We start from the raw sequence: 21,777 nt of genomic DNA, 5'->3' as shown, positions 1-21,777 counted from the left end.
TGGCAGGGGAGAGGAGGGAAGAGCAGGAGAAGGGGAGAGCAACACAGGCTGAAAATAACTCACCCAGGGTCTGGGGTGAAGAGGAACGAGGGGGACTTAACTACCAAGGAGCAGGTGTGAGTGGGCAGTGGCGGATGGGGCAGGATGGGGCAGGATTTGGAGTTTGTTTATCTGCTCGTAGCAGGTGTTTGTTCTTACTTAAATGTGATAATTCCTACTCTTGTACACACTCAGACTCAGTGTGTAGCTTCATCTGCATCAGCACTTAGTAGGCTGTACCTCCCTCCAGGCCACCTCTTTGCCACCATAGTAATCATGTTAGGCTGTGTAGTGGCTTCAGTGCTCTGTGTTTTTACCTCTCTGGAATGAACGTCTTTGTCAGCTAAAGTTTTTTTTTTAAAGGCAATTAAAACCCTATTAAAAAAGGTGTTCCGTCACACATTTTCAAGGAAGGCAGCAACTATGTCCTTCTCTCTCTCTCTCTCTCTCTCTCTCTCTCTCTCTCTCTCTCTCTCTCTCTCTCTCTCTCTCTCTCTCTCTCTCTCTCTCTCTCTCTCTCTCTCTCCGTTCTCTCTCTCTCTCCGTTCTCCCTCTCTCTCTCCGTTCTCCCTCTCTCTTGCTCTCTCTCTCTCAGTTCTCTCTCTCTCTCCGTTCTCTCTCTCTCTGTTCTCTCTCTCTCTCTTGCTCTCTCTCTCCGTTCTCTCTCTCCGTTCTCTCTCTCTCCATTCTCTCTCTCTCCATTCTCTCTCTCTTCGTTTTCTCTCTCTCTCTCTCAGTTATCTCTCTCTCTCCGTTCTCTCTCTCTGGTCTCTCTCTCTCTCTTGCTCTCTCTCTCCGTTCTCTCTCTCCATTCTCTCTCTCTCCATTCTCTCTCTCTCCATTCTCTCTCTCTCCGTTTTCTCTCTCTCTCTCTCTCTCTCTCTCTCTCTCTCTCTCTCTCTCTCTCTCTCTCTCATCGTTCTCTCTCATCGTTCTCTCTCTCTCTCTCTCTCATCGTTCTCTCTCTCTCTCCGTTCTCTCTCTCATTGTTCTCTCTCTCTCCGTTCTCTCTCTCTCTACCACAGATCCTTTTTCACCTTGATGAAGTTATTTGCAGAGAGAGCGGGTACAAGGGGTACGGCTTGGCTTGATTCTGGCATCACATAATAAAGTTAAATTAATCAATTTGCAAGTCTTAATTCAATTAAAGTCACTGCGCTTGTTGTCACTTTGTGTTCTGGCTGACAGGCTGGGGAAGTTTTACACTATAAAAGAATGGAGCTAGCTATAAATACGCCTCTCTCTCCTTCACCAGATGGCTGGCTGATGTAAGGCTCCATCAGACACAGTGTTAGATTACAGCCAAGGCAGAGCTGTATAGAACTCTGTATAGGACAGGGCCAAGGCAGAGCTATATAGAACTCTGTATAGGACAGGGCAAAGGCAGAGCTATAGAGAACTCTGTATAGGACAGGGCCAAGGCAGAGCTATATATAACTCTGTATAGGACAGGGCCAAGGCAGAGCTATATATAACTCTGTATAGGACAGGGCCAAGGCAGAGCTATATAGAACTCTGTATAGGACAGGGCCAAGGCAGAGCTGTATAGAACTCTGTATAGGACAGGGCCAAGGCAGAGCTATATATAACTCTGTATAGGACAGGGCCAAGGCAGAGCTATATATAACTCTGTATAGGACAGGGCCAAGGCAGAGCTATAGAGAACTCTGTATAGGACAGGGCCAAGGCAGAGCTATATAGAACTCTGTATAGGACAGGGCCAAGGCAGAGCTATATAGAACTCTGTATAGGACAGGGCCAAGGCAGAGCTATATATAACTCTGTATAGGACAGGGCCAAGGCAGAGCTATATAGAACTCTGTATAGGACAGGGCCAAGGCAGAGCTATAGAGAACTCTGTATATGACAGGGCCAAGGCAGAGCTATATAGACCTCTGTATAGGACAGGGCCAAGGCAGAGCTATATAGAACTCTGTATAGGACAGGGCCAAGGCAGAGCTATAGAGAACTCTGTATAGGACAGGGCCAAGGCAGAGCTATATATAACTCTGTATAGGACAAGGCCAAGGCAGAGCTATATAGAACTCTGTATAGCACAGGGCCAAGGCAGAGCTATATAGAACTCTGTATAGGACAAGGCCAAGGCAGAGCTATATAGAACTCTGTATAGGACAGGGCCAAGGCAGAGCTATATATAACTCTGTATAGGACAGGGCCAAGGCAGAGCTATATAGAACTCTGTATAGGACATGGCCAAGGCAGAGCTATAGAGAACTCTGTATAGGACAGGGCCAAGGCAGAGCTATATATAACTCTGTATAGGACAGGGCCAAGGCAGAGCTATATAGAACTCTGTATAGGACAGGGCCAAGGCAGAGCTGTATAGAACTCTGTATAGGACATGGCCAAGGCAGAGCTATAGAGAACTCTGTATAGGACATGGCCAAGGCAGAGCTATATAGAACTCTGTATAGGACAGGGCCAAGGCAGAGCTGTATAGAACTCTGTATAGGACATGGCCAAGGCAGAGCTATATAGAACTCTGTATAGGACAGGGCCAAGGCAGAGCTATATAGAACTCTGTATAGGACAGGGCCAAGGCAGAGCTATAGAGAACTCTGTATAGGACAGGGCCAAGGCAGAGCTATAGAGAACTCTGTATAGGACAGGGCCAAGGCAGAGCTATATAGAACTCTGTATAGGACAGGGCCAAGGCAGAGCTGTATAGAACTCTGTATAGGACAGGGCCAAGGCAGAGCTATATAGAACTCTGTATAGGACAGGGCCAAGGCAGAGCTATATATAACTCTGTATAGGACAGGGCCAAGGCAGAGCTATATAGAACTCTGTATAGGACAGGGCCAAGGCAGAGCTATAGAGAACTCTGTATATGACAGGGCCAAGGCAGAGCTATATAGACCTCTGTATAGGACAGGGCCAAGGCAGAGCTATATAGAACTCTGTATAGGACAGGGCCAAGGCAGAGCTATAGAGAACTCTGTATAGGACAGGGCCAAGGCAGAGCTATATATAACTCTGTATAGGACAAGGCCAAGGCAGAGCTATATAGAACTCTGTATAGCACAGGGCCAAGGCAGAGCTATATAGAACTCTGTATAGGACAAGGCCAAGGCAGAGCTATATAGAACTCTGTATAGGACAGGGCCAAGGCAGAGCTATATATAACTCTGTATAGGACAGGGCCAAGGCAGAGCTATATAGAACTCTGTATAGGACATGGCCAAGGCAGAGCTATAGAGAACTCTGTATAGGACAGGGCCAAGGCAGAGCTATATATAACTCTGTATAGGACAGGGCCAAGGCAGAGCTATATAGAACTCTGTATAGGACAGGGCCAAGGCAGAGCTGTATAGAACTCTGTATAGGACATGGCCAAGGCAGAGCTATAGAGAACTCTGTATAGGACATGGCCAAGGCAGAGCTATATAGAACTCTGTATAGGACAGGGCCAAGGCAGAGCTGTATAGAACTCTGTATAGGACATGGCCAAGGCAGAGCTATATAGAACTCTGTATAGGACAGGGCCAAGGCAGAGCTATATAGAACTCTGTATAGGACAGGGCCAAGGCAGAGCTATAGAGAACTCTGTATAGGACAGGGCCAAGGCAGAGCTATAGAGAACTCTGTATAGGACAGGGCCAAGGCAGAGCTATATAGAACTCTGTATAGGACAGGGCCAAGGCAGAGCTGTATAGAACTCTGTATAGGACAGGGCCAAGGCAGAGCTATAGAGAACTCTGTATAGGACAGGGCCAAGGCAGAGCTATAGAGAACTCTGTATAGGACAGGGCCAAGGCAGAGCTATATAGAACTCTGTATAGGACAGGGCCAAGGCAGAGCTATAGAGAACTCTGTATAGGACAGGGCCAAGGCAGAGCTATAGAGAACTCTGTATAGGACAGGGCCAATGCAGAGCTATAGAGAACTCTGTATAGGACAGGGCCAAGGCAGAGCTATATAGAACTCTGTATAGGACAGGGCCAAGGCAGAGCTATAGAGAACTCTGTATAGGACAGGGCCAAGGCAGAGCTATAGAGAACTCTGTATAGGACAGGGCCACTGCAGAGCTGTATAGAACTCTGTATAGGACAGGGCCAAGGCAGAGCTATAGAGAACTCTGTATAGGACCGGGCCAAGGCAGAGCTATAGAGAACTCTGTATAGGACAGGGCCAAGGCAGAGCTGTATAGAACTCTGTATAGGACAGGGCCAAGGCAGAGCTATAGAGAACTCTGTATAGGACAGGGCCAAGGCAGAGCTATAGAGAACTCTGTATAGGACAGGGCCAAGGCAGAGCTATAGAGAACTCTGTATAGGACAGGGCCAAGGCAGAGCTGTATAGAACTCTGTATAGGACAGGGCCAAGGCAGAGCTATAGAGAACTCTGTATAGGACAGGGCCAAGGCAGAGCTATAGAGAACTCTGTATAGGACAGGGCCAAGGCAGAGCTGTATAGAACTCTGTATAGGACAGGGCCAAGTCAGCATAATGTTGCCCGAACACCATGTTGTCAGATGCCTGGCTGATGTTTGACTCTGTCAGCCACTGACTTTCCATCTGGCACTGGGTTAGACTAGGGCTAAGACATAAGAGGAATAACAGGTATAGAGATGTCAGAATTTATAAGGTATTGGAACAGGCTTGAGACTACACAGGTCTAAAGGTTAATAAAGGTCAAAAGGCTCTGCATTAATACAGTATGTATATCTGAGAGAACGTCATTTAGTGTTCAGACTCATCAAAACTATAGAGCCTCTTCATACTAAACAGTGGTTGCTGTGAGGTGTCCTCCTCACTCTGTTGGTCCTCTCTTCCCTCCTGCAGCAGAAGACGTTTGCGGCCAGCCCATACTCAGACCCCATCACGGTGAAGCTCCACAGCGGTATGTCTCTCCATGCTGAGGACCCAGAGATGCTGTGGGTCATGGGCCCTGTCCTGGCTGTTGTACTCATCATCATCATCGTCATCGCCATCCTGCTCTTCAAGAGGTAACTACGCTGCCACGCCAACTTTCTGCTTATAGGTGACAATTGTGGGCACTAAAAAGTTAGGTGGCACCATCGTATTGGCAGAACAATTAGCAATGGTCATCAAAATTGTTAAATTAAAAATTAAAAAATGATAATAAATGCAACAGTTGGACAGTGGATGAAGATATACTGTTCAGGGATTTCGGTGGAAATTCAGGTATTCAATTTATTGTCAAATGTTTTATCTTTTATTCTTAGAATGCACTCATATATACATTTTCTAATGATATCAGATATAAAAAATATATATTTTGTGTTAAAATAAAGAACATTATATGTGCCTAATTTACATAAATACACAGGGTGTTTTTCCATGTATGAATAAATTAACATAACGGGGTAGAACAGGCTTGCAACCACCAACAACTTGCTCTGTCTAGGCTTACCTGCACTCACCTGTGCTGTCCAGACTTCCTCATTAATTACTGTTATCACATTCTGTTGCATTATTCAACAAATGTGTCAATAGCAGGATTTCCTCAGATGAAAAATGATACTTGGCTCCAGATTACACCTATCTATACATACTTTACATTGTTTATGAGATCAGACATAATATCACTATAATACGAGTGTTCATTTTTGGAATTTGCTTTCATTTCAGTGCATCTTATTTTTTTACAGTTCAACTGTACTAAATTATTGCTTTTTTAAATTCCACAAAAAATGTACACCAATCTAAATAAATGTACCTTTCTTCTCTTTCAAATCAAATTAAATCTAATTTTATTTGTCACAATACAACAGGTGTAGACCTTACAGTGAAATTCTTACTTAACCAACAATGCAGTTTTAAGAAAATACAACAAAAAAAAGAGTAAGAGATAAGAATAACATCACTGCCTGGTATAGAGGTCCTGGATGGCAGGATGCTTGGCCCCGGTGATGTACTGGGCCGTACACACTACCCTCTGTCGTGCCTTGCGGTCGGAGGATGAGCAGTTGCCATACCAGGCAGTGATGCAACCCGTCAGGATGCTCTCGATGGTGCAGCTGTAAAACCTTTTGAGGATCTGAGGACCCATGCCAAATCTTTTCAGTCTCCTAGGGGGAATAGGTTTTGTCGTGCCCTCTTCACAAATGTCTTGGTGTGTTTGGACCATGTTAGTTTGTTGGTGATGTGGACACCAAGGAACTTGAAGCTCTCAACCTGCTCCACTACAGCTCCGTTGATGAGAATGGGGGCGTGCTCGGTCCTCCTTTTCCTGTAGTTCACAATCATCTCCCTTGTCTTGATCACGTTGAGGGAGATGTTTTTGTCCTTGTACCACACAGTCAGGTCTCTGACCTCCTCCCTATAGGCTGTCTCATCATTGTCGGTCATCAGGCCTACCACTGTTGTGTCATCAGCAAACTTAATGATGGTGTTGGATTCGTGCCTGGCCATGCAGTCATGAGTGAACAGGGAGTACAGGAGGGGACTGAGCACGCACCCCTGAGGGGCCCCCGTGTTGAGGATCAGTGTGGCAGATGTGTTGTTACCTACCCCTACCACCTGGGGGTGGCCCGTCAGGAAGTCCAGGATCCAGTTGCAGAGGGAGGTGTATAGTCCCAGGGTCCTTAGCTTAGTGATGAGTTTTGAGGGCACTATGGTGTTGAACGCTGAGCTGTAGTCAATTAATAGCATTCTCATATAGGTGTTCCTTTTGTCCAGGTGTAAAAGGGCAGTGTGGAGTGCAATAGAGATTGCATCATCTGTGGATCTGTTGGGCTAGTATGCAAATTGGAGTGGGTCTAGGGTTTCTGGGATAATGGTGTTGATGTGAGCCATGACCAGCCTTTCAATGCACTTCATGACTACAGACGTGAGTGCTACGGATCGGTAGTCATTTAGGCAGGTTACCTTAGTGTTCTTGGGCACAGGGACTATGGTGGTCTTCTTGAAACATGTTGGTATTACAGACTCGGACAGGGAGAGGTTGAAAATGTCAGTGAAGACACTTGCCAGTTGGTCAGCGCATGCTCGGAGTACATGTCCTGGTAATCCGTCTGGCCCTGCGGCCTTGTGAATGTTGACCTGTTTAAAGGTCTTACTCACATCAGCTGTGGAGAGCGTGATCACATACTTTCTTGTGATGTAAGTGTCGAGACGATGCGATTTAGGTGACAAGTGGATTTCGCACCCCTCAAACACAGAAAGTAGATGGCTGGAAAAGACAGATCCTCAGGTGGGCGGGGCATGCTCATTGCTAGAACAATTGCTGCAATGAATGTGCAACAGGGCACTCTTGTGTTTGTGGATAGATTTTCAGCTGTACGTGGCTGCTTGTGTTCTCAGGAAAGTGACATTATTGCTAAGGATAGTTAGGACATGACTGAAAACAATGTTTTTTCATCATTTTGACAGCCAAATGTTTCAAGCAATAATATGTTATCTCTGAGGTTTGTTATTCAATGTTTATCTCAATTCTGACTCCTTGAATTATCATCTTAAAGCAGTCCCTGGAGGTTTTATTTTCCCTCTTTTACTTAACTTGCAACCATAAAACAAGTTGTATTTAAGATTGATTATAAATGACATCCGTTCGTTGGAGTTCAGTGGTTCCTCAATTAAGACAGACAGGCATTAATCTAGCCTGGGCCTGAAGGCTCTGTGAGGACTTTCTCCTTGGAGTAGGCACATGGGAGGCTGCTCAGTCAAGTAGCCTGCAGCCCTGCTCTCCCACGCAGGTTAACAGTTGGCCCAGCCGTGTTTTCTCTGCTCTGTTTGAGTGGGGCTGTCCTTAGGCCAGACATCTGGAGCTTCTGACTGAGCAAGCGTTAGAGAGAGAGGGAAGAGGAGGATCCACATGGTCCCTTCCGCTGATGATGACATCTCAGCTAGCTACAACACTGTTGGGGACATGTTGGGATGGGTTGGGCCTCCTCTCTCTGTCGCTGTCGATCTGTTCAACTCTTTCATCACCATCCTCTCTTACTGGGTGTTCAGTCTTTCATTCTAAGACCAGAGAGAGACTCTTCAGTCTCTGGGGTAGCTCTCCTTACTTCTCAGAAGGCTTCACCTTACTTCTCCTTAGTCTGGTGATCAGAAGGAGCCAGAGCTCAACTCGCTCGTACACACCAACCCAGGAAAGTAAAGTAGTGAGCTGAACTCAGCTGAACAAGTAATTCAATTTTATTTAAAAAAAATTCAGGTCTAAGTCCTTTTGGCTTTGAGGGCAGTTGTCAGTGACAGCACAGAGCACTGCAGAGAGTGTTAGCTGCTCTCTCTGTGTGGATAAGCCCAGCCAGGGCTGGCTTCAATGGAAGGAGGGTGGATGATTTCTTCACAGCAAATGAGAAGAAATCTTTTGAAGTGGCCTGATTTAGCATGCCTATTTGACTGCATAGGCCTATAGCTCTCTGAAGTCCATACCAGGAGCCATTGCAACTTTGTATGACTTGGAAGTAATTTAGCTAAAATGGATTATCCTCAAACTTAAATGATTGTAACTTCAACAAAATGTAAAATACAGTTGAAGAGGCCGATCGAAAGACATTTCAACAGTTGCAAAAGTGGTGAAACAGAGGTTATGTATATAGGGGTGAAACAGAGGTTGTGTATATAGGGGTGAAACAGAGGTTATGTATATAGGGGTGAAACAGAGGTTATGTATATAGGGGTGAAACAGAGGTTATGTATATAGGGGTGAAACAGAGGTTATGTATATAGGGGTGAAACAGAGGTTATGTATATAGGGGTGAAACAGAGGTTATGTATATAGGGGTGAAACAGAGGTTATGTATATAGGGGTGAAACAGAGGTTATGTATATAGGGGTGAAACAGAGGTTATGTATATAGGGGTGAAACAGAGGTTGTGTATATAGGGGTGAAACAGAGGTTATGTATATAGGGGTGAAACAGAGGTTAGGTATATAGGGGTGAAACAGAGGTTATGTATATAGGGGTGAAACAGAGGTTATGTATATAGGGGTGAAACAGAGGTTATGTATATAGGGGTGAAACAGAGGTTATGTATATAGGGGTGAAACAGAGGTTATGTATATAGGGGTGAAACAGAGGTTAGGTATATAGGGGTGAAACAGAGGTTATGTATATAGGGGTGAAACAGAGGTTATGTATATAGGGGTGAAACAGAGGTTATGTATATAGGGGTGAAACAGAGGTTATGTATATAGGGGTGAAACAGGCCACTGGGCACACACTGGTTGAATCAACGTTGTTTCCACATAATTTCAAGGTTGTGTATATAGGGGTGAAACAGAGGTTATGTATATAGGGGTGAAACAGAGGTTATGTATATAGGGGTGAAACAGAGGTTATGTATATAGGGGTGAGACAGAGGTTATGTATATAGGGGTGAAACAGAGGTTATGTATATAGGGGTGAAACAGAGGTTATGTATATAGGGGTGAAACAGAGGTTATGTATATAGGGGTGAAACAGAGGTTATGTATATAGGGGTGAAACAGAGGTTATGTATATAGGGGTGAAACAGAGGTTATGTATATAGGGGTGAAACAGAGGTTATGTATATAGGGGTGAAACAGAGGTTAGGTATATGGGGGTGAAACAGAGGTTATGTATATAGGGGTGAAACAGAGGTTATGTATATAGGGGTGAAACAGAGGTTATGTATATAGGGGTGAAACAGAGGTTATGTATATAGGGGTGAAACAGAGGTTATGTATATAGGGGTGAAACAGAGGTTATGTATATAGGGGTGAAACAGAGGTTATGTATATAGGGGTGAAACAGAGGTTATGTATATAGGGGTGAAACAGAGGTTATGTATATAGGGGTGAAACAGGCCACTGGGCACACACTGGTTGAATCAACGTTGTTTCCACATAATTTCAAAAACATTACGTGGAATAGATGTTGAATTGTCTGTTACCAGTGGGAGAAATTATGTATATGAGAACACCATCCTCATCTTTCCACACAATGTATTAGGATGAAAGTTCATACCAGGACATTAGTTGCAAGATGCAGCCTACTGTATTTCCACTCAGCTAGTACAATATTTACATCAAGTAACCTAAAGGAGCATAGTGCACCATCATCAAACTGTCCAACACCACAGAATATAATATCCTCCCGGCCTTTTCTCATAGCATATGCATTTTAAGAGAAAGGGTTGTAAAGAAAAAAAATATATTAAAAAAACTTGTTGAAGATTATCATAGTGGCAGGGATTGAGATCTGGGCCCCTAGAGGAAAAACTCATTTTCTAAATGTCAGCGTCGACATCTGAATAAAACTGCAGGGCTGAGAGGGTGGAGGAGGGAGGGAGGGATAAAGGGGTGAAGTAAAGAGCTCGTATAAATCTGGTTCCCTATCCACTGCTTCTATGCTTCAACCCTGCTGCTGACAATCTGTCATTTAATTCTCCCTCTATCTCTTTCCCTCTTTCTCTCTGTCTTCTCCCTCACTCACTTCCCCCCTGCTTTCTGTGGATGCAGCAAAAAAGAAAGGTTAGTATTTCTTTCCAGTGGGGTATACTACAAAGTAGATTCAATGAGTTAGCCAGCTAACTAGCCTAAATATTCCGAAAAAAACATTTGGAGGGGAAGTATAAGCTGGAAATGGGCATGGTCTAATTGAAAGAACAACCAAAAACATATACCTACATTTAGCTTTCTAAATTAATCAGACAAACTATAGTTATTTCTGGTTGTTTTTCATAGATAGCTGGCTAACTAATTGAACCTACTTTGTAGTATGTTTGACACCTTACACCCCTTTCCCCCTTCTCCAACCCTGACGTGGCTGTCACTCTGCAGCACAGCCACCCTCTCCTCGCTCCTGCCCTCCCCTTACTCCACTCTTCTTCTCTATAAGATGTGCTTCTGGGTCAGGCCGCTCTGTTCTGTTCTGACTCAGAGTGACAGACTGACATGCTCTTTGTTTCTGCTACACTGTCAAGATCACACATCACACCACTATGCCATGTCTTGTGTCTTTGGCTGGTGTGTTGTTGAGTGTTTTTTCACAAGAGACATACAGTACCAGTCAAAAGTTTGGACACACCCACTCATTCAAGGGTTTATTCTTTATATTTACTATTTCTACATTGTAGAATAATAATGAAGACATCAAAACTTTGAAATAACACATAAGGAATAATGTAGTAACCAAAAAAAGTGTTTGACAAATCAAAATATATTTGAGATTTTAGATTCTTCAAAGTAGCCACCCATTGCCTTGATGACAGCTTTGTATACTCTTGGCATTCTCTCAACCAGCTTCGCCTGGAATGCTTTTCCAACAGTCTTGATGGAGTTCCCACATATGCTGAGCACTTATTGGCTGCTTTTCCTTCACTCTGCAGTCCAACTCATCCCAAACCATCTCAATTGGGTCGAGGTCGGGAGATTGTGGAGGCCAGGTCATCTAATGCAGCACTCCATTGCTCTCCTTCTTTGTCAAATAGCCCTTGCACAGCCTGGAGGTGTGTTGGGTCATTGTCCTGTTGAAAAACAAATGATAGTCCCACTAAGCGCAAACCAGATGGGATGGCATATCGCTGCAGAATGCTTTGGTAGCTATGCTGGTTAAGTGTGCCTTGAATTCTAAATAAATCACTGACAGTATCACCAGCAAAGCACCCCCACACCATCACACCTCCTCCTACATGATTCACGGTGGGAACCACACATGCAGAGATCATCCGTTCACCTACTCTGCGTCTCACAAAGACACGGCGGTTGGAACCAAAAATCTCAAATGTGGGCTCATCAGATCAAAGGACAGATTTCCACCGGTCTTATGTCCATTGCTCGTGTTTCTTGATCCAAGCAACTCTCTTCTTATTGGTGTCCTTTAGTAGTGGTTTCTTTGCAGCAATTCAACCATGAATGACTGATTCTCGCAGTCTCCTTTGAACAGTTGATGTTGAGATGTGTCTGTTACTTGAACACTGTGAAGCATTTATTTGGGCTGCAATCTGAGGTGCAGTTAACTCTAATGAACTTATCCTCTGCAGCAGAGGTAACTTTGGGTCTTCCTTTCCTGTGTCGGTCCTCATGAGAGCCAGTTTCATCATAGCGCCTGATGGTTTTTGCAACTGCACTTGAAGAAACTTTAAAAGTTCTTGAAATGTTCCTGATTAACTGACCTTCATGTCTAAAAGTAATGATGGACTGTCGTTTCTCTTTGCTTATTTGAGCTGTTCTTGCCATAATATGGACTTGGTCTTTTACTAAAAAGGGCTATCTTCTGTATACCACCCCTACCTTGTCACAACATTTACATTTACATTTTAGTCATTTAGCAGACGCTCTTATCCAGAGCGACTTACAGTAGAGTGCATACATTTTATTACTTTTTTTACATTTCATTACATTACATTACATTTCATTACATTTTACATACTGAGACAAGGATATCCCTACCGGCCAAACCCTCCCTAACCCGGACGACGCTATGCCAATTGTGCGTCGCCCCACGGACCTCCCGGTTGCGGCCGGCTGCGACAGAGCCTGGGCGCGAACCCAGCCCAGCCTGGGCGCGAACCCAGAGACTCTGGTGGCGCAGCTAGCACTGCGATACAGTGCCCTAGACCACTGCGCCACCCGAGAAATGTCCTTGTTGCCTCCCGGGTGGCGCAGTGGTCTAGAGCACTGCATCGCAGTGCTAGCTGCGCCACCAGAGTCTCTGGGTTCGCGCCCAGGCTCTGTCGCAGCCGGCCGCGACCGGGAGGTCCGTGGGGCGACGCACAATTGGCCTAGCGTCGTCCGGGTTAGGGAGGGTTTGGCCGGTAGGGATATGCTTGTCTCATCGCGCTCCAGCGACTCCTGTGGCGGGCCGGGCGCAGTGCGCGCTAACCGAGGGGGGCGGGTGCACGGTGTTTCCTCCGACACATTGGTGCGGCTGGCTTCCGGGTTGGAGGCGCGCTGTGTTAAGAAGCAGTGCGGCTTGGTTGGGTTGTGCTTCGGAGGACGCATGGCTTTCGACCTTCGTCTCTCCCGAGCCCGTACGGGAGTTGTAGCGATGAGACAAGATAGTAATTACTAGCGATTGGATACCACGAAAATTGGGGAGAAAAGGGGATAAAATTTATTAAAAAATTAAAATAAAAAATAAATAAAAAAAATGTCCTTGTTTTTGAAATAAAAGCAATTTTTTTGTCCATTTAAAATAACATCAAATTGATCAGAAATACAGTGTAGACATTGTTAATGTTGTAAATGACTATTGTAGCTGGAAACGGCAGATTTTTTGTGGAATATCTACATAGGCGTACAGAGGCCCATTATCAGCAACCATCATTCCTGTGTTCCAATGGCACGTTGTGTTAGCTAATCCAAGATTATCATTTTAAAAGGCTAATTGATCATTAGAAAACCCTTTTGCAATTATGTTAGCACAGCTGAAAACAGTTGTGCTGATTAAAGAAGCAATAAAACTGGCCTTCTTTAGACTAGTTGAGTATCTGGAGCATCAGCATTTGTGAGTTCGATTACAGGCTCAACATGGCCAGAAACAAAGATTTTCTTCTGAAACTCGTCAGTCTATTCTTGTTCTGAGAAATGAAGGTTATTCCATGCGAGAAATTGCCAAGAAACTGAAGATCTCGTACAACGCTGTGTACTACTCCCTTCACAAAACAGCGCAAACTAGCCCTAACCAGAATAGAAAGAGGAGTGGGAGGCCCCGGTGCACAACTGAGCAAGAGGACAAGTACTTTAGAGTGTCTAGTTCGAGCAACAGATGCCTCACAATTCCTCAACTGGCAGCTTCATTAAATAGTACCCGCAAAACACCAGTCTCAACGTCAACAGTGAAGAGGTGACTCTGGGATGCTGATTGGAGAACCATCTAATGAGTGAACATGTAGTTCATCTGAAACATTATTACGAGAGTTTAAAAGCAACATGTATTTCATTTTGCCCGTTTTAAGCACACCTTTTAAATCGGTAAGGGATTCCAGGATAGCTATAAAACCTGACTGTAGTTTTGATACAGCCAGATCAACAGTCAGGGCAATAGCATACATAACAGTATCATCTGCATATAGATGAAGTTTACCATTTTTTACAGATTGACCAATGGTGTTTATATAAATAGTGAAGAGAACAGGTCCCAAAATCAATCCCTGTGGTACACCTTTATGAAATTAAGACTTAACCCCATGAATCACGATGGCCTAGGGGTTAGGTTTAGAGTTAGGGTTAGTGCGTTAGGTTTAGGGTTAGGAGTTAGGGTTAGGGGTTAAGATTAGGGTCAAGGTTAGGGTTAGGGAAAATAAGATTTTGAATGAGAATCAATTGTTTGGTCCCCATAAGGATAGTAAAACAAACGTGTGTGTTAGTGTGTTTGTCTGCAGCTCTCACGCCTTTCAAATTAAAAGCCAAAGTTGCAGTTAAAATTACATGATGTTCCCTAGGCAATAGTCAGAATGACAAAGTGCTCTTCCCCTCCCCACACCTCCTTATGTCATGCCTCCATGCTTTATTATGATCTCCATCTCCATGAGTGTGTCCCAAATAGCCCCCTATTCCCTATATAGTGGACTACTTTTTACCGGAGCCCTATGGGATTTTGTCAAAAGTACTGCACTGCATAGGGAATAGGGTGCTATTTGAGACTCAGTCTAAGTTTAGGGCTAGTAACCTAACTGTCACCTCCCATAGACAGCTATGCATGGCAGCACTAATAGCTTTCCTTGTGAGACAGCCAGCTGAACACATCAGTAGCATCACTCAGCAATGGAGGCTGCTACACTCAGACACACGTTAGCGCGATGTTAGTGCTACCCAAAGAAATAAACACAGGCTTTAGTGCATTAGTGTGGCAGCAGCTGTAACATGGCAACACTTAAGACCTCAGTTAGCATGCTAGCGCTAGGAGACACAGTGTGGTGCGTTGGGAATGGAGGACATAGGCTCCAGCAGATATGCTCTCTCTATAACACTCTCACTCGCTCTTCTCTCTATCCCTCGATCGTCCCTCTCTCTCACCATCCCTTCCGCTCTCCTCCTTTTCTTTTTGGTTCTCTCCCTCCATCTCCCTTCCTCCCTCCCTATCTCTCCTCCTTCCCTCTCTCCCCTTCCTCCCTCTCCCCCATCCCTCCTCTATCTCCCTCTCTCTCCCCCCTTCTCTTTCTTTCTCCACCTCTGTAATTAGCAAGCCTTCCTACTCTGTCACTGCGGCTGATCTGTTAATTGCTCAGCCTGTTTGTTTTCACACGTTCATATGGGGGAAATTAGAGGTTTTAATGAGCGTAAACCCAAAACTGTGTCACCACTTTCCCCCCAGCTGTGTAGACAGTGAAGTGGGTCCTCACCTCGTCAACTGAGGAACACACAGCTTGGCAGACACACCGTGTTATTTATCAAGTTATTTAACGGCACCCTATTCACTATATAGTGCATTACTTTTGATCAGAGCTGAAGGCACTAGTCCAAAGTAGTGCACTATAGGGAGTAGGTTGCCCTTTGGGACGTAAAAATACTACTTACTGAAGAGTAGAGGTGTGCCTCTGCTTCAGGGAGTTACACACCTCAACAGACACAACATCAGCTTTTAACTCCACTCCAGGCACAAGTTGAGCATTCTCCTGGTAGCCGGTATCTTCCACATCAATGCAGGAACCAACAGCTATCTCAATGACACAGTCATGATACAACAGTGATGGTTCTGTGACTGGGGTTTCCAGCCAGCTGACCACTACAGTGTGGTTACATTCCAATGCCCATACAATCATACCACCTCCTTCAGTCTACCACCATACATGCCCAATGACATTACTTATTTATAAGTAGTATGCTAGTGTTTTTATTGGAGCTCGTCTCATGGTCTCTCCTCCCTGTCTCTCTCCCCAGGAAACGAGCATCTCCCTCGGCCAAGGATGAGCACTCTGCTGGGGTGAAGGACTCTCTGCTGGCCCACTCCTCTGATCCTGTGGAGATGAGACGACTCAACTATCAGACACAAGGTATAGACACACACACACACATGAACTCACTCACTCACACACACACACACGCACGCACGCACGCACGCACGCACGCACGCACGCACGCACGCACGCACGCACACACACACACACACACACACACACACACACACACACACACACACACACACACACACACACACACACACACACACATTAGCACGCACGATGTATAGACACACAAAGTCACAGACCCAGACATACTAGCAGACAAACAACCACTGACACACTTATATTCAGATTTAGCTGTTGTTCAACCATGGCCAAACTATCCACCTCAGTGCCTGCAGACAAATCTCCAACAAGGTAACTTATAAAACCTGGTCTCTATTCAAACCACTGCTCACACTCTCTCACACTCCTATGATATGATACATTCTGATGAATGTGTAGCTATTGGTAACCACTGTGCTAGGAGAAGCAATTGAATGCAGTTCACATTACAGCCTTCAAGCATAAAACACTTCAGAGTTAAGGCTTCTACTGTAGATGATTCAGCTTAATTACAACAATATCAGATGCTGGTTATCACAAATTAAATATGGTTTTGATTAGTTGAATGTGGATAATAATCAGTCCAGTGTATACTCTCTACTGGATATCATCATCTTGTCTTTGTAATATCGGAGGATTGTTGTGGATGTGAAGGATTGTCACATGGCTTAGTGAACTAGGATCATATGTCTTGTTGTATTAGTAGTACTTGGGTGTCAGTGAAGTTGGAAAGGGAGTTGCTGTAGTTGAGGATGAGGACTGTCTATCGGTCAACAACCCAAAGCTCTTGTCTAGTCGACGAGATGTCCTCTGCCTCTTCACCTTCATTTATGACCATTATAGAAAGAAGCCTTAAAGGGGTCTTAACTCTGCCCATACTGCTTCTCATCTCACTGTGAAGTAAAGCGAGAGAGAGAGAGGGTGGGGAGGGGCTTACATGGGAATTGCTACAGTATATTAGCCATCTGTTTTCAGTGGCTCTTTGGCTCTTCTAGTGGGCCCAAATGGCACCCTATTCCCTATGGGCCCTGGTTGAAAGTGTTGTACTATTTAGGGAATAGGGTACCGTTTGGGACGCATACTCTCTGTCTCTTCTTCTAGTGGACTGCACTGACCCAGCTTGGTAATTAAACACTGTTGAATGCAGCATGGAGAGTCTTGAGCTTTGAACTTAGCAGAGGAATTAAGCCCACAGAATCTCTCTCTAACTCATTCTCTGAACATCAAACTCGTTCTGTCTCTCACCCTTGCTTTCTGTGCTCTCGTCTCTCTCGCATCTCTCTCTTCTCTTTCCTCTCTCTCCTCTCTCTCTTCTCTATCTTTTCTCTCTTCTCTATCTTTTCTCTCTTCTCTATCTTTTCTCTCTTCTCTATCTTTTCTCTCTTCTCTATCTTTTCTCTCTTCTCTTTCCTCTCTCTCCTCTCTCTCCTCTCTCTCTTCTCTATCTTTTCTCTCTTCTCTATCTTTTCTCTCATCTCTATCTTTTCTCTCTCCTCTATCTTTTCTCTATGTTTTCTCTCTCCTCTCCTCTTTCTCTTCTCTCTCTCTCCTCTCTCTCTCTCGCTAACGCACTACTCTTTCTTTATGAGCTCTCTCTCGTCCTCTTTCTCTCCTTCTCTCTATGTGCCTTATCTCCCTCTTTCTAACTCTTCATCTCATCCCTCATTCCTATTTTCATCTCTTTCAAACCCTCTCTTCTCTCTCCCCCCTCCACCCCTCCCTCCCTCTCTCCATCACTCTGTGGGTGTTTTCTAGTAGTTTGCTATGAGATCGGCAGCTTGTGAGTCTTTAGCAGTAGGGGGTACATAGCAGATGTTGTTTACACAAATAGAGGCAGGTATGTTGTTGACTAATTTGCCAGCCTCTTACCTTTTGTGTCCTTGTGAGCACAATAAAGATGTGTTCTAAAGGCTCAGTTCTATACTATTGATGCCTCTGTTGTCTTCTTAAGCACTCTACAGAGTAGTAGTACCCATAGTCAAGAATATGCTTTCAAGTATATGTCTCAGACAGTTATGTGTCATGGTAGGCCTGGACCCAATATTGTGAAGTGAAATCGAACAATTCAGTTCGGATCCAGGCTACTGTCATGGACGTAGACTGAAACTAAGAGGACTGTTGGAATTCCAGGCTAACAGACTGACTCACTTCAGGTGTACAGACATATACACAGCCAGGCCCTTCTGAAAACCTTGGGTCTCTTTCTCTATCCCCCCTTTCTCTTTCTCCTAATCCTTCTTTACCCTCTTCTCTTCTCCCCTCCTCCCGTCCCTTCCCCCTTTAACATGAATGATCCCTCTGGTATTGGTTGTTGAGTACGACACACCGACCTCCCCCGTCTTCTCCCCACAGGTTCCAGTGACCCCAGTTGCCCGAACACTCCAAGTTAGTTTCCATTCCTCCTGTGTTTTCTACCTATTTAAACCCATCCCCATCCTCTCTCTGTGTGTCTCTCTCTCACGCTCTCTCTCTCTCTCTTTCTCTCACGCTCTCTCTCTCTCTTTCTCTCTCTCTCTCTCTCTCTCTCTCTCTCTCTCACACTCTCTCTCTGTCTCGCTCTCTCTCTCTCGCACTCTCTCACTCTCTCACTCTCACACTCTCTCTCTCTCTCTCTGTCTCGCTCTCTCTCACTCTCTCTCATTCTCTCTCTGTCTCTCTCTCTCGCACTCTCTCTCTCTGTCTCACTCTCTCTCACACTCTCTCTCTCTCTCTCACTCACTCTCTGTCTCGCTCTCTCTCTCGCACTCTCTTTATCTGTCTCTCTGTCTGTCTGTCTGTCTCTCTCTCTCTCTCTCTCTCGCTCTCTCTCTTTCCATCTCTCTTTCATTCTCATCTCTCTCTTGCTCTCTCTCTTTCGCTCTCATCTCTCTGTCTTTTCTCTCTCTATCTCTTTCTTTCTCTCTCTGTCTTTATCTCTCTGATCGCTGAGTCACTCTGCATCAGTTTTCTCAGTAGCACAGTCACAGCTCAGACAACAGTACTGATCAGTTCTGTATATACAGTAGTCTATGTAAGGAAGGGCTGTGATAGTGCTGCTTTGGGAGCTGAGATGGAATGCCTCCCTCCCCTCCTCCACCAACACCCCCCTTCATCCCTCCATCCCTCTACCTTCTCTACTGATCCTCCTCTCCACTGCTGTTTTTTGTGCGTCACCCACCAAGGCCATCTCATCTCAGCCCCATGCTAGCTGCACCTTGTCTGTGAACATCTGATTGCTCAGTCGGCTGGAACCACCCCGCTTACACTGCACCCACACACCCCTCCTCCCCACTAGCCGTGTCACTTCCCCCATGTCACTTCCTTTCCACAGGCTGGCCTCAGAACTGTCACCTGTCACTGCTGGCTTGTATCACTATTGTATGTTATTTTGGAGGATAATCCATTTGTTGTTGCTTTGAGGACAAAGCCGAGATGAAAGATTGTTCCTGCATCAATCTTTCCAAGTCCTAAGCTCTTCTGCCACTGAAAGAGATGATATATGTGGTCCGTACTTTGAGGTTACAATGTAGCTATAGCTTTATTATGTACATCACCTGCTAGCAGCTGTATGTGGTATATTTTCTTTCCAGAATGTTATTTCTGAATAAAGTATTTTTTAATCAGCATGCTCATTCACTTACTCCCTTCACAGGAGTAACCCACAGCATGGTGTTACAGAGCTCTAGAGATATCACCTGTCTGTTGCTTTCTCTCTCTCTCTCTCTCTCTCTCTCTCTCTCTCTCTCTCTCTCTCTCTCTCTCTCTCTCTCTCTCTCTCTCTCTCTCTCTCTCTCTCTCTCTCTCTTCACTCACTCACTCACTCTTTCTCTCTCTCTCTCTCTCTCTCTCTCTCTCTCTCTCTCTTTATCTCTCTCTCTCTCTCTTCACTCTCTCTTTCTCTCTCTTCAATCTCTCTTTCTCTCTCTCTCTCTCTCTCTCTCTCTCTCTCTCTCTCTCTCTCTCTCTCTCTCTCTCTCTCTCATCACTCTCTTTTTCTCTCTCTCTCTCTTTTTCTCTCTCGCTCTCTCTCTCTCTCTCTCTCTTCACTCTCTCTTTCTCTCTCTCTCTCTCTCTCACTCTTATCTCTCTTCACTCTCTCTCTCTCTCTCTCTCTCTCTCTCTCTCTCTCTCTCTCTCTCACTCTTATCTCTCTTCACTCTCTCTCTCTCTCTCTCTCTCTCTCTCTCTCTCTCTCTCTCTCTCTCTCTCTCTCTCTCTCTCTCTCTCTCTCTCTCTCATCACAATCTTTCTCTCTCTCTCTCTCACTCTTATCTCTCTTCACTCTCTCTCTCTCTCTTCTCTCTCTCTCTCTCTCTCTCTCTCTCTCTCTCTCTCTCTCTCTCTCTCTCTCTCTCTCATCACAATCTTTCTCTCTCTCTCTTTCTCTCTCTGTCTTCTCTCCGTAACCACACACTTCTTTCCATTTCACCACTTTCAATGAACTCTGTGCTTTGTCATCACAAATGCATCAGTTATCTGGTTGCGTATTTCACATTCCGTGTGTGTGTATGTCTGTTGTGTGAATGTGTGTGTGCAGGTGTATGTGGGTGGTGCATGCATGTGTGTGTACGTGCATATATTACACTGTGTTGTATATTTCACTCATAGCTGAAGGAAAGTTGCATTTACTGCAATAGATTGGTAACCCTGTTCCTCTCTCCTTCAGGGATGAGGGAGCACCCTCTCATCTCCACCACTGATCTTGCTAACCACATCGAGCGACTCAAGGCCAACGACGGACTCCGCTTCTCACAGGAGTATGAGGTAACTACTCCTGCTCTGCTTTGCCCTGCTGACTACCACTGGCTGTCTACAACCCAGTTCCTTAATCTATAGTCTCTATAGCCTCTAAATATATTGTCTCTTTAGTATCTAGATATATAGTCTCTAGATCTATAGTCTCTAGGTATATAGTCTTTATAGTATCTAGATCTATAGTCTCTAGATCTATAGTCTTTGTCTTTATAGTATCTAGAACTATAGTCCCTAGATCTATAGTATCTAGCTAAATAGTCTTTATAGAATCTTGTTCTATAGTCTCTATATCTATAGTCTATAGCCTCTAGATTTATATAGTCTCTATATCTATAGTCTATACCCTCTACATCTATAGTCTCTATAGCAACTAGATCTATATTCTCTCAAACTGTAGTCTCTATAGTATCTAGATCTATAGTCTCTATAATATCTAGATCTACATTGAGTGCACAAAATATTAAGAACACCTTCCTAATATTGAGTTGCAGCAGCACTGCAGTTCCTGACACAAACCGGTGCACCTGGCACCTACAACCATACCCCGTTCAAAGGCACTTCAATATTTTGTCTTGCCCATTCACCCTCTGAATGGCAAACACACCATCCATGTCTCAATATATCTCAAGGCTTTCAAATCCTTCTTTAACCTGTCTCCTCCCCTTCATCTACACTGATTGAAGTGGATTTAACCAGTTACATCAATAAGGGATCATATCTTTCAGCTGGATTCAGCTGGTCAGTCTACGTCATGGAAAGATCATGGGTGCACGTTTTAGTTTTTGCCCTAGTACTACACAGCTGATTCAAATAATCAAGTAAATCAAGTAATCAGCAATATTTTATCATTTGAATCAGCTGTGTGGTGTTTGGGCAAAAACCAAATTGTGTACCCCTTGGGGTCCCACAGTCAGAGTTTGGGATGCACTGCTCTATAGTCTCTAGATCTATAGTGTCTATAGTCTCTAGATCTACAGTGTATATAGTCTCTCTCAACAGACTTTAGATATAAGGGAATACCTAGTCAGTACAACTGAATGCGTTCAACTGAAATGTGTCTTTTGCATTTAACCCAACCCCTCTGAATCAGAGCT

The 21,777-nt window shown here is 44.7% G+C and overlaps 1 protein-coding gene across 3 annotated transcripts in view; it reads left to right on the top strand.

Moving 5' to 3' along the window:
* The window catches only part of LOC120055014 (receptor-type tyrosine-protein phosphatase F-like), a 334,640-nt gene that overhangs the window by 281,341 nt on the left and 31,522 nt on the right, over nucleotides 1-21,777 (top strand). For all 3 annotated transcript variants that reach the window (XM_039002850.1, XM_039002851.1, XM_039002849.1), the window contains 3 exons: nucleotides 4,845-5,008; nucleotides 15,822-15,934; nucleotides 20,595-20,692. In XM_039002850.1, coding sequence (XP_038858778.1) covers nucleotides 4,845-5,008; nucleotides 15,822-15,934; nucleotides 20,595-20,692 — 375 coding nt within the window. The remainder of the gene's footprint in view (nucleotides 1-4,844; nucleotides 5,009-15,821; nucleotides 15,935-20,594; nucleotides 20,693-21,777) is intronic.

This window comes from Salvelinus namaycush, chromosome 10, assembly GCF_016432855.1.
Source record: "Salvelinus namaycush isolate Seneca chromosome 10, SaNama_1.0, whole genome shotgun sequence".
NCBI classification, from domain to species: Eukaryota; Metazoa; Chordata; class Actinopteri; order Salmoniformes; family Salmonidae; genus Salvelinus; species Salvelinus namaycush.
This window is presented reverse-complemented; position numbering and strand designations above follow the sequence as displayed.